The sequence below is a fragment of the Jaculus jaculus genome, chromosome 6 (genome assembly GCF_020740685.1).
Source record: "Jaculus jaculus isolate mJacJac1 chromosome 6, mJacJac1.mat.Y.cur, whole genome shotgun sequence".
Classification (NCBI taxonomy): Eukaryota; Metazoa; Chordata; class Mammalia; order Rodentia; family Dipodidae; genus Jaculus; species Jaculus jaculus.
Window position 1 is genome coordinate 66,281,992 of NC_059107.1, and position 17,181 is coordinate 66,299,172.

Genomic DNA, 17,181 nt, shown 5'->3' on the forward strand with positions numbered 1-17,181 from the left:
TGAGGAGATGGCTCAGAGGTTCAAAGCCTGTCAGTCTGGGTTAAATTCCCAAGCACCCATTTAAAGCCAGATGTACAAGGCGGCACATGAATCTGAGTTCCGTGTGCAACAAGAAGAGGCCCCAGTGCACCTATTCTCTCTTTCTCTTGAAAAAAGAAATTCCTGATGTTCCGCAGCCACCAATCACTTATCTCCAGATCGCTTCTTCATCTTCAGATGAAATTTTACCTATTAAACATTTTACTCTCTGTCTCTGCATCTGTCTATTCTAGGAACAGAAGTGGAAACACAGAATACATGTGTGACAAGCCTATTTCACTTCAGTGTGTGAGGTTCTTTCAAGTTTAATAAGACATTGAATTCTTTTGTTTTGTTTTGTTTTTCGAGGTAGGTTTTCACTCTTGCCCAAGCTGACCTGGAATTTACTATGCAGTCCTCAGTCTGCCCTTAAACTCAGAGCAATCCTCCTACCTCTGCTTCCCAAGTGCTGGGATTAAAGGTATGTGCCACCACTCTCAGCAAAAAAGGTGAATAATGTTCTACTTCATGTATGTTACCATATTTTAACCATTCATCTGTCAATGCACAAACAGGCAGCTTCCACCTTTTGGCTACTATGACCAATGCTACTACAAAGTGTACAAATATCTGAGTCTCTGCTTTTGATTCTTTTGGATATATACCCAGAAAAGGGACTTTTTATTTTATTTTGGAAAGCATCTTGTTTATTTTACAGTGGCTACAACATTGTCATGGCTACCAGCAGGGACATGGACAGCCTCATCTGTCCTAGTCACTATTTAGAGTAACAGGGGTAAAGTAGCATCTTACTGTGCTTTTAAAAAAAAACAAAAAAAAAACCATTTTATTTATTTATTTGACAGAGAAAGAGGGAGAGAGAGAATGGGCATGCCAGGGCCTTCAGCCACTGAAAACAAACTCCAGATACATGCACCCCCCTTGTGCATCTGGCTAACGTGTGTCCTGGGGAATCAAATCTGGGTCCTTTGGCTTTGCAGGCAAATGCCTTAATAGCTAAGCCATCCCTCCAGCCCTGTTTTTGTTTTTTTGAGGTAGGGTCTCATTCTCTAGCCCAGGCTAAACTGGAATTCACTATGTAGTCTCAGGGTAGCCTCAAACTCACAATGATCCATCTACCTCTGCCTCCTGAGTACTGGGATTAAAGGTGTGCACCACCATGCCCGGCCTTATTGTGGTTTTTATTGTTATTTCTCCAATGATCAATGATGTTGTACACCTTTTTTATTTGCTAGCTATTTGTACCTCTTTGGAGAAATTTTATATAAGTCCTTTGCTGTTTGTTTTGTAGTTTGCTGGGTGCTGAAGACTGGGTCAGAGTCTCATACAATCTGTAACTGTTCTGGCACTGCCTTTATACAGTTTTTCATTTTCATTTACTTTTCTTTTTTGGTTTTCTTTAAAAAGGGGGGGGGGTCTATGTTGCTAGTCTCAAACTTGTGAGCTTAAGTAATCCTCCTACCTCAGCTTCATAAACAGTTGATGCTACAGACCATATCTGACTGACTTTCTTTCCTTCCTTCCTTCCTTCCTTCCTTCCTTCCTTCCTTCCTTTCTCTCTCTCTTTCTTTTTTCCATTGCAGATTTTTAATTCTCTGTATTCTGAACATTAACTCCTATAGATAAGGTCTACAAATCTCTTTTCCAGCTCCACAGGCTGCCTTATCATTGTTGGTAGTTATTATTTGATGTGTAAGCCTTCAATTTTGATCAAGTCCAATTTATCTATTTTTCCTATTGGTATTATGTCTAAGAAATCAATGACAAATCACAAATGTCTGGAAGCCTCTGCCCTCTTTTCCCAAGAGTGTTACAGTATTAGGTCTTATGAAAACATGTTTCTCTCTCTCCAAGTGTTCACATATGTTACCATTCAGTTGCTGATCCATGTGTCTACACTCAGCACCCACTCCAATAAGAGCTTTTAGGCAGACATAGACAGGTGTGGCTTTCTTAGAAGAGCACCTTGTTGTATTTCTAGTTTGTTGTTGGTGATAGCTTCAGGCCCAGTCAGTTCTCTATTATTAATATCTAGCCTGTTCCTCCCTGACATCTCATCTTGATCAAGAATACATGCATAGGAATAAAGTCTCAATCAGTTCCAAGCAGTTTCCTGCCTAAGTATTATATCTTACTGGTGTAATGACCAAGATTTATTACATTTTTTAGCCTTCTTTGGGGTGAGGAGTGGGGTGCCATCCTACCTAAATGCTATGCTCCTTCGGGGCTGTAAACTGACAGATCCGCTACACGGCTGATTCAGTGTATTGCGTTTGAAAATGATGAACCGATTGGTGTAAGTTACAAGAAGGTCGAAGCCAAAGTTAAAACCTGTCCACCGCCAGCAGTACTAAGAAACACAAAAGAGATTTATTTCAGTTATCATATTAGTAATTCAGAAATAAAAGTTCAAGCTTTTTCCCTCTTAGTACACGTATCTCATTCTTTATATTTCTTTTTTAAAAAACTTTATTGACAGGTTCCATAAGTACAATCAACCATGATAATTCCTACTCCCATTATCCCTCTCTCAAATACACCCTGATTACAACAGTAATTCGATATTTCCCTGGTATATATTGAGCATATAGCACAAGTTTATGCTATAGTAGAATTACACATTTGTGTGGTGTGAGAAAAGATGAATGATACATGTGGAATGGAAGAGGCAGCCAGGAGAAAAGACAAGAGAGAGGAGATGACTTGCTGGAGGACAATATACAGAAGTGCCTCTACTTAAAAGGAAGTGACATAATCTAACTTGTATTTTCTTGCTGGTATATGGGAAATAGGATGTAAAGAAGCAAAAGTGAACAGGGAGCAATTGTGGGGCTACTCAGGAAAGGATAGCAACCTGGGCTGGGTGTTAGCAGAGGCATGGAAGGAACTTACACTGGAGACTGACCCTTGAGGGTTTTTTCTTTTGGTGGGGAGGGCTTGTGTATATGTGTTTATGTGTGTGGAGGCAATAGGTTAACACTGAGGTCTTCCTCAGTCACTCCCCACTTTATCCTTAGAGACAGGGTCTCTCATTGAACCTAGCTCTTTAGTTATCATTCAACTAGATGAGCTAGCTAGCCAGTTCTGTGGGTCCTCCTGTCTGCCTCCCAAGGGTTTCAGGAATATGCCACCACACTTGGCTTTTATGTGGGTGCTGTGGAATCTGAGTTCAGGTACTCATGCTTGCATGGCAAGGGATTTACTAACTGAGCCATCTCCCCAGCCCAAGAAATTTTTATGGACAACAAAAGTGGTGGGAAAGAAACAAGAGTCCACATAAATGCACGGCACAGTTTGAAGCCTGTGCAGTGATGAACAGAGGAGCTAGCTATGCAGTGGAGAATTCTTGGGAAATTATTTAGGGATGAAACTCAAGATCTCTACATGGGAATGTTTTAAGATGCTCTAGGTATCTGAAAGATATTCAGATGGATACCCAAATTTAGAGTCAGGAATTGTTCAGTGCATAGGCTATGCCATCAGGGGACTAGAAGAGCTCTCTTACAACTGAACATAGACTAGGACAGAATTCAAGGACTAAAGCTCAGTCACAGCAACATTCATTGAGAGAGAGAAGAATCTAGCAAAGATTTCAGAAGGAGCAACCAATGAGGCAGGAAGAAAACTGTTGAACATGTTACCCTGGAAGCCAAGTGGAAACAACTTTTACGAGTTGCTAAAAGCAACAAGAAGAATAGAACCCTACTTGCACTGGTCTTGTGGGCTCACTGCTGATGGCAGTTTCAGTGGACTCCTGCAAGTTCATTGGCGGGGATTCAGAAGACAGTGGAAAAGAGGAATTACTGAGGAAGAGCTGGAGGGGACTGTATAGCCAATATATTATACGTATATACTGTCAGAGTTACACACAAAATGAGAGTAATGCAATAGAAGAGAAAAGCCAGTGATGCAGGAAAGGAGGTAAAAACTGCAGAAGCAAGGCTTTTGTTAGGTCAGAACAGCAGGATCCAGGACACGGAGAGACTAGGGTGAGAGCCAGTAATTCAACACACAGCTGCAGTGGCAGAAGACTGGTGATAGGAGAGGATACACATAATCTAACTGCTGTAGGAGGTACTGCGAGAGTCATGTGAGAATCAGGGAGTAACACTGCCCTGACGAAAAGAAAAGGCAGAATCAGGGCTGGAGAGATGGCTTAGCAGTTAAGGCGTTTGCCTGAGAAGCCTAAGGACCCCAGTTCCATTGTCTAGGACCCACATAAGCCGGATGCACAAGGGGGCACATGCATTTGAAGTTTGTTTGCAGTGGCTAGAGTCGTTGGTGCGCCCATTTTCTTCCCCTCTCTACCTCCTTCTCTCATAAATAAATAAATAAATTTTAAAAATGCAAAGGCAGCCAGGTGTGGTGGTGCACGCCTTTAATCCCAGCACTCAGGAGAAGTATTATCCATGAGTTCCGAGGCCACCCTGAGACTACATAGTGAATTCCAGGTCAGCCTGAGCTAGAGTGAAACCCTACCTCACCCCCTCCCCCCCCCCAAAAAAAGCAAAGGCAGGATCAGAATGAGGTCAGACAGTGTGAGGATACGCTCACTGGGTGAAGGCAGGAAACTGCAAAAACCAGGTATGATACCTCAAACCTATAATACAAGCACTCTGTGGGTAGAGGCAGGTGAACTGGACATTCAAGGTCATTTCTGACTACACAGAGTTCAAGGTCAGCCTGGGATACATAAGACCCTATCTCAAAAAACCAAAAAGAACCATGTACTGGATATTGCAGTGTGGTCCAAAACTGTTAAGTCCAGGTTTTAGAGGAACAGACCTAGAATGATAAAAAGGAGATGGGATCTATAAGTGGGATGGTTGAAGTGGAGATTTCAAGGTGGACCCAATGATGCAAACACTGAGGAGGTGCTTATGGGAATGAGTGCATGAGCTGAAGAGGATCAAGATCACTGGAGAAGGTCAGGAACAGACAGTCTGAAACTACCAAGGCCAACAGCAGAGCTCATGTGGTAGCAGCAATTGCTTTAAAGGAGCTGTGGTCTAATGGGGGAATGAAAGAAGAAGGTTTGGAAGCAACAAAAAGGAATTATGCTTGTAATTCCTACTCTTTCATACTTTCAGTGTATCATAACTATAAGTAATTAACCTTTAAAAATGTTAAAATGAAGGTGAATTTGGGAGAAAAAGAACCAAAAGAGATTCAAAATAAGCTGAAATCTGTTAAAAGATAAAAACGATTATGGGCTGGGGAGATGGCTCAGCAGCTAAAGTTGCTTGTCTGAAAAGTCTGCCCAAGCTTAATTCCCTAGTACCTACGTAAAGCCAGATGCACCAAGTAGCACATACATCTGGAGCTTGTTTACAGTGTCAAGAGGCCCTAGTACACCCATTCTCATAGCCTCTCCCTCCCCGCTTGCAAATAAATACATAAAAATATCTTTAAAATGTTTAGGTAGGCTGCAAAATTAATTTGATATTACAGTTAGTTTTTAAAAAACACAAATAGAGCCGGGCATGGTGGTGCACGCCTTTAATCCCAGCACTCAAGAGGCAGAGGTAGCAGGATTACCGTTGAGTTCAAGGCCACCCTGAGACTATATAGTCAGGTGGGGTCAGAGTGAGACCCTACCTCAACCCCCCCCCCAAAAAAAAACACCACACAAGTAGAAACGGGATCTCTGGAGAAAGAGATAAATAGATAAATATTTTTTCTTTTGGGCAGGAAGGAGGGAATGTAAAATAAAGTGTATAACCATAAGAATATGACAATTTGCAGCATGTTCATAAAGTTATCAATGAAAGTTTTAAAAAAGGGGGCTAGAGAAGTGGCTCAGTGGATAAGGCACTTGTCTGCAAGGCCTAATGACCTTGGTTTGACTCCCCAGAACCCATATAAGCCATATGCACATGGTGGTACATGCGTCTAGAGTTCATTTGCAGTGGTCAGAGGCCTTGGCACATTCATTTCTTTCTCCCTCCTTGCAAATTCATAAGAATAACATTTTTAAAAAGTTAAAAAAATTTCATCACTTATATAAAACACATGTTGAGTTTGAAAGAACAAACCAATCTTGATATGGGGAGCAGTCCAAGGTGCTGAATATCTGATTTAGGCTGTCAAACAGACCACTTTTACGAATACCTAACAGCTCTCACATAATTTCTCTATGGTGGGAATGTAAACTGAGGGTGCATGTGCAGAGTAGGCTAGAACTCCAGGTTCCTTTCCCACCTCCAGTTCCATGGTCCCAGTATCCCGACTACCGGCTTGGGGCTGCCTGGACCCTGTGCAAGTGCTACTGAAGCAGGCCTTTGCTCCGCTTTCCGGATCGACCTGCCTGTGGGTCCCCAACTGCCAGATCCCTTGCTCCAGAGGGTGCTCACAGGGTGTAAGTAGGCTAGAGCTCCTGGTTCCTTTCTTACCTCCTAGTTCTCTGATCCCAGTACCCCTCCTGCTGGCTTGGGGTGGCTTGAAACTTGCCTGCTTGCTGCTAGAGAGGCCCCTTGCTCTGCCTTCCTGGATGAATGGCCCAGGGTCCCCAAGTCCAAGTTCCCTTGCTCCCGAGGGTGCATGTGCAGTGAGTAGGCCAGAGCTCCTGGTTTGTTCCTCACTTTCCAGTTCCTTGGTCCCAGTATCTATCATGCTGGCTTGGGCCTGCATGGACCCTGTGTAGATGCTGCTGAAGCAGGCCCCTTGCTCTGCCTTCCTGATTGATTCCAGGGTCCCCAACTCCTGGATACCCTGATCTGGAGGGTGCACCTTAGGCCAGAGTTCCTGGTTCCCCAGCTCCTAGTCCCCTGGCCCTAGCACCCCTGCTGCCAGCATGGGGCTGCCTGGGCCCTGTGTGCATGCTGCAGAAAGAAGTAGGCCCCTTATTCTGCTTTCCTGATTGAATGGCCCCTGGATCCCCAACAATGTATCTCCTGCTCCGAAGGGTGCACTCACAGAGCGCACAGCTCCTGGTTCGTTCCTCAATGCCCAGCTCCCTGGTTCAAGTACCCCTGCTGTGTGCTCTGGGTAGCCAGATCCCTGTGTGTGCACTGTGGAAGCAGGCGTTTTGCTCTGGCTCCCTGATTGGCCCCTGGGTCCCTGAATCTCTGTTCTCCATAGCCAGAAGGTGCACAGGCCACTGTGGAAGCTGGGCTCTCACTCCAGGCTCCCCAGTGCTGAAAAGTGAACACAAATGGAGTGAGTAGGCCTGAGCTCCCAGTTCCCCACCCCCTAGTTCCTCAGGTACCTTTGATGTACTTGCAATCTGTACGATCCGTGCCTCTGTGGTTATAACCCCACCCTATACAAATCCAATTCAGATTTCCCCAGGACCCACATAAGGCAGATGCACAAGGTGGCACATGCATCTGGAGTTCCTTTACACTTGCTGAAGGCCCTGGTGTGCCCACTCTCTCTCTCCCTTTATCTGCCTCTTTCTTTCTCCCTCTCTCTCTCTCAAATAAAAACACATTTAAAAAATATAAAAAGAACTACAACACTCACTTAAGATCCTACAAGGATAAATACTTGCTTCCTACTCAATAAAATAAGACTTTTCCCCGAGATGGGGAGACCATAATGCAAAAATACAACAAAATTCAGAAAAGTGAAAGATCTCCACCAAGGATGCCTGGTCCCATATGGAAGCCTCCAATGAAATCATAGAGGAAACAACAGAAGTTGAATCCCAATGAAAACACAACAAGCTATGTGACCCTGATCAAAAGAATTGCTGAAACTATCAAAAAACCAACAATTGCATAAATGAAATTGAGCTGAATCATATCATAGAACACTCAGCTTTTGTCAGTAGGCTTAACTGAAGAAAACCTTAGAAGCCTTAAAAGATATATAAATGAATTGAAAATTAGTCAAGAAATGGAAGATCTCAATAGCAAGCTGATTAAGCTCAACAGAGACTTGATCAAATGCAAGAATGAATTCCAAAAAGCATCAAAGAAATCAGAATTTGAACTAAGATCGTACCTCAAAAATACAGATGCACATGATGCAAAATAACACAACAGAAAACAAAAATCAAAAAGAAATTATAAAAATCTCTCCAGAAAAAAATCTCTCCAGAAACCCTCACTAACAGAGTTACTCATGTGGAAGACAGAAGCTCTGAGCTAGAAGACAAGACAGAAGAAATTGATTGGGAAGGCAGAAACTTTGCTAAGTCCAAAAAAATCAAGTGAATAGAACAAAGGGAACTGTGGGATACCCTAAAACGAACAAATATCCAGATCATGAGTATACCAGAAGGAGCGGGAATCCAGATATGAGGCAGAGAGACCATATTCAACAAAATTATTGAATAAAAATTTCCCAATCTCTCAAAAGGAGGCCCCATCCAGATACAAGAATGTCACCGAACACCAAACAGACAGGACCAAAGAAGAAACTCTCCAAGACACATCATAGTTAAAACTCAACAGTGAAAACAGAGTGTGCTAAAGGCGCAAGAGAGAAACAACTCACTACATACAAAGGCAATCCCATCAGAATCACCTCAGATTTCTCAATGGAAACTTTGAAAGCCAGAAGGGCCTAGAATGGAACACTTCAAAGTCTAAAAAAACTATGCCTTCTAACCCAAGCTACTCTACCCAGCAAAAGTATCCTTCATAATAGATGGTGAAAGGAAAACTTTCCATGATAAAAGCCAGCTCCATGATTATTTGAACACAAAGTCAAACCTACAGAGAATACTTCAGGGAATACTCTACACAGAAGGGTCAATCAATCAATCTCAGGAGCCAACAAGAAGATCACAACAATCAAAACTAGAGCAGGCTTAAAAAAGCACAAAGCCAAAGAAAGTGCACCAAACTCTGTCACCCCATCATGGCAGGGATTAAATCAAACCTCACAATTAGATACTGATGATCTTAATTCACCTACTAAAAGACACAAGTTAACAGTATGGATAAGAAAAATGGACCCTTCTATCTGCTGTCTTCAACAAACACACCTTACCACTAAAGAAAGACACCTCCTCAGGGTGAAAGGATGGAAAATGATATTCCCAGCAAATGGAAATAAGAAACAAATAGGTGTTGCTATATTAATATCTAATAAAATGGACTTCCAACCAAAAGTAATCAAAAAGGACAAAAAAAAAAAAGAAAAAAAAAAGAAAAGGCTACTTCTTACTCATCTAGGGAATGATCCAACATGAGGACACCAGAAACATAAATCAATATGCACCAAACACAGGTGCACCACAGTTTATAAAACAAAACCTACTTGACAACAAAAACAGAAATATACACCAACACCATCATAGTCAGAGACTTCAATACTCCATTATCATCAATAGACCAAAAATCAACAGGGAAATAACAGAGCTAAACACCACCATAGATCAACTAGAGTTAATGGACATCTACAGAACATTCTACCCCAGTTCTACAGAACACGCATTCTTCTCAGCAGCCCATGGAACCTTCTCCAAAATAGATCATATATTAGGCCATAAAGCATGCCTCCATAAATTCAGGAAAGTTGATATAACTTCCTGCATCATATCAGATTCTAATGCTTTAAAGCTAGAACTTAACAACAAGAGACACATCAGGAACTCCATCAGCTCCTGGAGACTAAATGACACACTTTTAAACAATGAATGGGTTGTGGAAGAAATAAAAAAAGAAACTAAAGTTTCTAGAATTGAATGATAATTAAAATACAACTTACCAAAATTAATGGGACACAATGAAGGCAGTTGTAAGGGGTAAATGCATTCATAACAAAGATGGAGACATACCAAATTAATAACCTAACCATTCACCAAAAGGCATTGGGAAAAAAAAAAAAAAGGAAAAATCCAACCCTAAATGCTCCAGACAGAAAGAAATAATCAAGATCAGAGCAGAAATTAATGACTTGGATAGTAAGAAAAGGATGAATGTAGAGCTATCAACAGACCCAGTTATTTTCTTACTAAGCATTTATGTTACATGCTCTATGAATCAATGTAGAGACATTTGTTCAACCATGTTTATAGCTGCTCAATTCATTATAGCCACAAACTGGAATCAACCCAGATGTCCATCACTGGATGAATAGATAATGAAGTTGTAGTACATATACACAATGGAATTCTATTCAGCAGTAAGAAAAAAGCTATACAATGACATTTGTAGAAAAACAGACTTGGAACAGATCATATCAGCGAACTCACACAGTCACAGAAAGACAAATGTCACATGGGGTCACTTATTGGTGGTGCCTAGCCTAACCTGGACCAGCTCGAGTTGCTAACATATCTGATAGGCAACTCAAGGCCCAGTCCATAGGGATGGAAGGGTTTAGGGGAAGGGAAAGTGGGGGGGGGGTGTTAAAAAAAAACACAAAAAACTAAATCTAAAATGAACTGGTACCATAGAAACCTTTATTCTTAGAGATAGACTAAAAGATATAATCCTCAAAAAGAGTAGCCTGAAAAAGGCACCTGAAAAGAAAGGCCCTAGAGAGCCTAAGCTTGAAAGAATTTTTTTTTTTTTCCTGACTCTGGCCTGTAACTCCCAGTACCAGAAACTGGTTGCTACCTACATTGAACTGTTGATCGGAGAGACCTATGAGGTCCTCAAATCAAGATAGCTTTCTGTCAAAGCACTACACTACACACCTGAAGCAAAAGGTAAGACATAATTGCTGAAGACCCCATATGCTGCTGACACAGAGCATGAACATACCTGGTCGGAATTTGGAAGAAAGTCAGTCCCCCAGACAGTTAGCCTGTCTAGTGCTAGAAAGCACTACATGAGCTACTGGGGGACAGTGGCTAACACCAGTCTAAGCAACCAGAGGTCCAAGCTATTCAGAAGCAAACATACTGACAGGATGTACATATGAGTGCAATAGTGGTACAGAACCTCAGTGGGTAATCAATAGTTTTCTGATTGGCTAAGAGATCCACTCAGTGCAAAGGAAACCTATATCTGGAACTGGGAACCACATCAGAATCCTAAGGAGACAATTATGTATGTTCTCCAGTGTCAAGCTTTCATTAGTCTTTGACTAAAAGAGTGGTTACATCCACCAAATTCTCCCCTAAATTAATAATGCTTATCCCATTTAAACTATGCTCACTTCACTCTTAATTGGAGAATATGTTCTTTTTCAGAAGGTAGCAAGACCTGAGGAGATAAACTATCCCTCTCACTTCAGCCAAGCCACAGCTGAAAGTACAGAGGAACTGGGGAGATAAGCAAGAGCGCTGTTTCCACGGTGAGCCTGACAATCAGTTCCAGGGTACAGGAGACAGACCCTGAGGATACTCAACACCTACCAAAGAAGAGATCCAGAAGCTCCTAACAGCTCATCACTGAAGTAGATTTAAACTCACCAACAATGGCTCAGGGAATTTTGCAGAAGTGGAAAGACTGTAATAGCCACAGGTAGACTCATCCTGCCCAGAAACATTCCCTCCCCCCCCAAAACAACTGACTGCTGCTCCCACAATGGATAAACCACAACCCCATAGGGAATACCTGCAACCCCACTAAGGAGGGTCCCCAGTGGAATGGGAGCAGGGATGAGGGAAAAGAGGGTACCAACACATGATGTATCCATACACAATATGTTGATAATAATAATAATAGATGGAAAAAAGAAAAAAAAATGATACAATGAAATTTGTAGGAAAATGGACTTAGAACAGATCATACTCAGTGAACACACAATTATTGAAAGACAAATGCCACATGTTCTCACTCATCTTCACTTCCTAACCTAGATCAGCTTGAGTTGCTGGCATACCTGATTGGCAACTTGAGGCCCAGTCAATAGGAATATGTGGTGGTTTGATTCAGGTGTCTCCCATAAACTTAGGTGTTCTGGATGCTAGTTTCACCAGCTGATGGAAATTGGAAATGAATGCCTCCTGGAGGCACAGAAAAAAATAAAACCTTTGGGTCTAACTGCTGCTTGTTCACCTGCAATTATTTGAGAGATTATATGAAATTGGGTCACTTGATCTGTACTGGGGCAACAGGAAGAATGCAGACTCTTTTGAAGGGGCTTGAGTGCTTAAGAAGTGTCTTGTTTTTAAAAGTCTGCTTTATTTCCCCCTGGATTAATAAACTAGCACCCTACTTGGTATTGTGAAGTATAAGAAATGCAGCAAAGAGGAGGTCATTGAGTGTTTTGGAAATGACCATAGGCAGTGTGAAGCAGGTTTGCTGGATGCCTGCATTGAAACCCCATGGGGCCATGAGGATGAACTGTAAGTTGCAGTGGAGACCAAGTGGATAGGATGGAAACACGAGATGTGATGCTAAGGAAAGATGCTGGCCCCAAATGCAGTTTTCCAGGACTGTAAGTAGCCTAGCTGGAGGTTGGAAGTGGAACTCCAGAGACTTGTTGCTAGTTAGGATTATTGGACTTGGAGACTTGTCACTCACTGGTTAGAGTTGTTGGTCTTGGAACTACAGAGTTTGATGTTTGCTCTATTTTAAATCTTATATTGGTTGAACATTTCTTTCCTATGCCCAATGCCATCTTTTGCAGTGTGAATGTTTATTATGTGTTATTATGGGTTTTAGGGGACTTTTTGGTATTATGGCTCAGTTAAAAGATCTTACGACTATGGAGATGTATAAACATCATTGGAATTGATAAAAACTATGGGGACTTTTAAAGTTGACTGAATGCACTATGTTTTACATCATCATGTGTCAGTTTATGGGGTCCAGGGGCAGAATGTGGTGGTTTGATTCAGGTGTCCCCCATAAACTTGGGTGTTCTGGAGGCTAGGTTCCCCAGCTGATGGAAATTGGAAATGAAAGCCTCCTGGAGGCAGTATATTGTTGGGGGCAGGCTTATGGGTACTATAGCCAGTTTCCCCATGCAGTGTTTGGCATCCTTTCCTGTTGCTATAGTCCACCTTATGTCAGCCAGGGGTGATTTCCACCCTCTGTTCATGCCATTGTTTGTTTTACCATCATGGAGCTTCCCCTTTGAGACTGAAAGCCTAAAATAAACCTCTTTTTTCTCCCACAGGCTGTTTTTGGTTGGGTGATTTCTACCAGCAATGTGAACCTGACTGCAACAGGATAGAAGGGATTGGGGGGAGGGGAAGGGATTATGGGGAGGAAATCAATACAAAACCAAACCCCAAGTGAACTAGTATCATAGAAACCTTTCTCCTTGAAGGTAGACTACAAGATACAGCCCTCAATAGGAATATTGGGGTTGTGACCCAAAAGAAGGGCCCTGGAGAGGGTGATGAAGTCTAACCTTAAAAAACTTTGGCTCTGGTACTCACAGTACCAGAAGTGGGTACTAACCACATTGAGCTATTGGTTGGAGAGACTTATGATGTCCACAAAACAAGACTTTTGCCAAAGTATTCAGTGCCTGAGGTAAAAGATAAATAAGACCCTATTGCTAAAGATAGCATATGCTGCTGACACAGAACATAGCTAGAATCTGGAAGAGAGCCAGTCCCCAGACAGTTAGCCTGTCTAGTGCTGGAAAGCACTACATGAACTACTGGAGAAAGTAGCCAAAAACAATGTGTGCAAGCAGCAGTCTAAGCTACTTAGAAACAACCAGCCTGAGAAGAAGTACACATTAGTACAGTGGTAGCATACAGCCTTGGTGGGTAACCAATGGCTTTCTGATTGGCTAAGAGATCTGGTCAGTGGAAAGGAGCCCATATCTGGAACTGGGGACCAGGTCTGAATCCTATGGAGACAAAGATTATGTTCTCAAATGTCTAGCTTCCACTAGTCTTCGGCTAAAAGAGGGACTACGTCCATCTAACTCTCCCTAAAGTAATAACACTTACTCAATTTAACCTATGCTGACTTTATGTTGGAGAATCTGTTTTTCTTTTTCAGAAGGCAGTAAGACCCGGGGAGATAAACCACCTCTTGCATCTCAGTCAAGGTCCAGGAGAAACCACAAGGGAAGTGGGGCTATGAGCTTCCATGGTGAACCTGACAAGAAGTGCCAGGGTGAAGGAGACAGATGCTGAGAATACTTAACACATAACAAAGCAGAAATCCAGAGGCTCCTAATAAATAGCTCATCACTGAAGTAAACTTAAAACACACCCACCATGCTCAGGGAATTTTGTGGAAGAAGGGTGGAAAGACTGTAAGAGACACAGATTGGGACAGCATGCCCAGAGGCATTCCCTTCCCCCAGTAACTGACTGCTGCTCCCATAATGTATAACTCACAACCCTGTGGAGAATACCAGCAACCCAGCCCACTGAGGAGGGACCCCTGCAGAATTGTGACAGGGAGGGGGAAAAAAAGGGCACCAACATATTATGTATTCATAGAAAGTATGTTCTTTTTTTTTTTTTTGGTTTTTCAAAGTAGGGTCTTGCTCTAGTTCAGGGTGACCTGGAATTCAATATGTAGTCTCAGGGTGGCCTTGAACTCAGGGCGATCCTCCTACCTCTGCCTCCCGAGTGCTTGGATTAAAGGCGTGCACCACCATGCCCGGCCACAGCATGTTCTTAAAAAAAAAAAAAAAAAAAAAAAAAAAAAAAATTTCTCTATCTTCATTTCTGTGTTGCTGAGGGATCCTCCTCTCCAATCTCTTATTTGAGCTCCAAACTTTAAGTTCAAGCTGAGTAACCCCTGAGCATGGTGGCTTTAATTCTTTTCCCAGGCCCTCATGCTACAGAAATGATCAAAGAAGTTTCTGAAGCATGATAGGTGGCATGATTTATATGTAAAGTGCATTATAGTAATTGAAAGTTCCTTGACATTTGCTCTACACTTTTACTAGGAAAAATTGCAAATATATTAAAGTAGAAAGATGAGAGCAAGAAAAAAAAAAAAAAACAAGACAAATTTTCTTAAAAATATGAGATTAAGAGTCACTCATACTTACTTCACCATCCTTGGCAAGCTTTCTACCACACCGCATGCTATTTCCCTCTAGTTCTTCTTTGTTGATTTCTTGAGGCCTAAAATAATACATAAGACATGAGCTTACACAGAAAACAGTCAACTAGTAATTGAAAAAGAAATGTGAAGTTAACAGAATAGAACATCTCACTAAGTTATTTAAGCTTTAAAATCATTACTTTTGGGAGAGATAAGAAAGTACTTGGTTTTGCGTATAACTCAGTGGTTGAAGGTTTGCCTATTATGCACCAACTTTTTATTCAAAAACTCAGTACTAAAACCAAGAAAGAATCAACTGACTAAATCTAGCCTATTACTTATGTTAAACACAAAATCTTCAATGTTTTAACACTTAGTTGTCCTAACTTATAGATTACTTTAGAGAGTTCAACCAAACCAGAGAAGGAAAAAATGTCTATGAGAAATTTTGTTTACTAGTTAAATACCATACTAAAGTCTAACTATGAAGTTAAAAATGGAACTCTGTTATTCCTGAGATAAGACGTAACTTGGGATCATTTACTGCACCCCTTCCCCAACCCTTTTGTTTTGTGTTGCTTTTTTGAGATAATACCTTGCTATCCTCCTCCCCAGGCAGGACTTGAACTCACGATTCCCTCCTACCTCAGTCTCCTAAGTGTTGGAAATATAGGTGTGTACCATCATACCCAGCTTAACACAGTTTACAAATAAACTTTCATGAAGTGTAACTTGACATGACCAATATCTCATAGAGAAGCTGTATAATTTAATCTATTACTCAGTTGGTTCCTTAAAAGCTTTAATCAATGATTTTTATTTGGACTGGAGACTCCATGGTAGAGCACTTAGCTTAGTATGTGCCAAGCCATAGGTTCAATCCCCAACCTTACAGAAACAGTATCATGTCATACACTTACCCCACTTCACTGTCTTGTTCTGCCCGGAGCATAGCAAGCCACTGCTGCTTATACACTGAAGACAGCCATTCTAAAGTATAAACATCAATTAACAAGCAATTGACAAAATAGGTACTTCTACATTTACATGTTAAAAAAAAAACAGCTATTTAAGAAGCAGGTAGAGATATTATACAAACATGCTGTAACAATAGGGCTTAAAAGGATCTTTAACATGGTAAAGGACATCCAGCTTTGCCTCAGATTAGACTATTTAAATAAACTTTTTAAAATTAAAAACATGTGCTTGGGACTGGGGAAAGGCTCAGTGAGTAAAGTGCTTACCATACTAGCATGAGGACCTGAGTTTGGATCTCCAGTATCTATATAAAAGCCAGGCATGGTGGTGCTTACTTGTAATCCTAGCATTGGTGACAGGTGGCTCCCTAGGGTTTGCTGGCTAGCTAGTCTAGTTGAATCAGTGAGCTCTAGATTCAGTGCAAGACTGTGTCAAAAAGTAATGGGGAGAGCAACAGATGAAGACATCCAACATTGACCTCTGGCATGTACACCACACACACATTAAAAATAAACCAACAAAACATGTGCTTGTAGCTGGACATGGTGGGGGTCAAGTGCCCATTGTTCTGCAAAGATGAAGGTTCAGGAGCTGGGATCAAAATAATGAGGTAGAGTATGGTAGTTTGCATTTATGTCCCTCATAGACTCAAGATGTTTTATTATAACTTGTAACTTGGATTCCCAGCTCCCTGACTGGAAAGTTTCACTGGGGATGGATTCTGGTGTCTAGACCTTAGGTGTGTTTTGGGGGTGAATATGAATTTCAGCCTAAAGATATACAGAGAGGTTTTCTTTTTAATTTCTTTAAATAATTTTATTTATTTGAGAGAGACAGAGAGAAAGAGACACAGAGAAAGACAGAATGAGCACACCAGTGCCTCTAGCCACTGCAAACATACTCCAGATGCATGTGCCATCCTATGCATCTGGCTTACATGGGTCCTGGGTAATTGGATCCTTTGGTTTTGCAGGCAAGCACCTTAACTGTTAAGCCATCTCTCTAGCTCTATAGAGGTTGTTTTTAATTTTTTTTTCTGATTTATTTTTATTTATTAGAGACAGAGACAGGGACAGAAGGAGAGAGAGAGGGAGGGAGAATATGGGTATACCAGGGCCTCTAGCCACTACAACTGAACTCCAGATGCATGTGCCACCACGTGCCTCTGGCTCACATGGGACCTGGACCTGGAGAATCAAACCTGGGTCCTCAGCCTTCACAGGCAAGAATCTTAACCAGTAAGCCATCTCTCCAGCCCCCTATAGAGAAGTTTTGAACTCTGGTTATGCTGGCTGTTTGGTGGTGTCTCTCTTCTTGGATTTATGAATGGGAGCCAATTCCTTCAGCC

At 41.7% G+C, this 17,181-nt stretch overlaps 1 protein-coding gene across 1 annotated transcript in view; it reads right to left on the minus strand.

The window, feature by feature from the left end:
• Gmcl1 (germ cell-less 1, spermatogenesis associated) overlaps nt 1-17,181 on the minus strand; it is a 68,876-nt gene that overhangs the window by 14,996 nt on the left and 36,699 nt on the right. Inside the window, exons 10-12 of the mRNA XM_045152496.1 lie at nt 15,776-15,845; nt 14,860-14,935; nt 2,244-2,389 (exon numbers count right to left, since the gene is read on the minus strand). Coding sequence (XP_045008431.1) covers nt 2,244-2,389; nt 14,860-14,935; nt 15,776-15,845 — 292 coding nt within the window. The remainder of the gene's footprint in view (nt 1-2,243; nt 2,390-14,859; nt 14,936-15,775; nt 15,846-17,181) is intronic.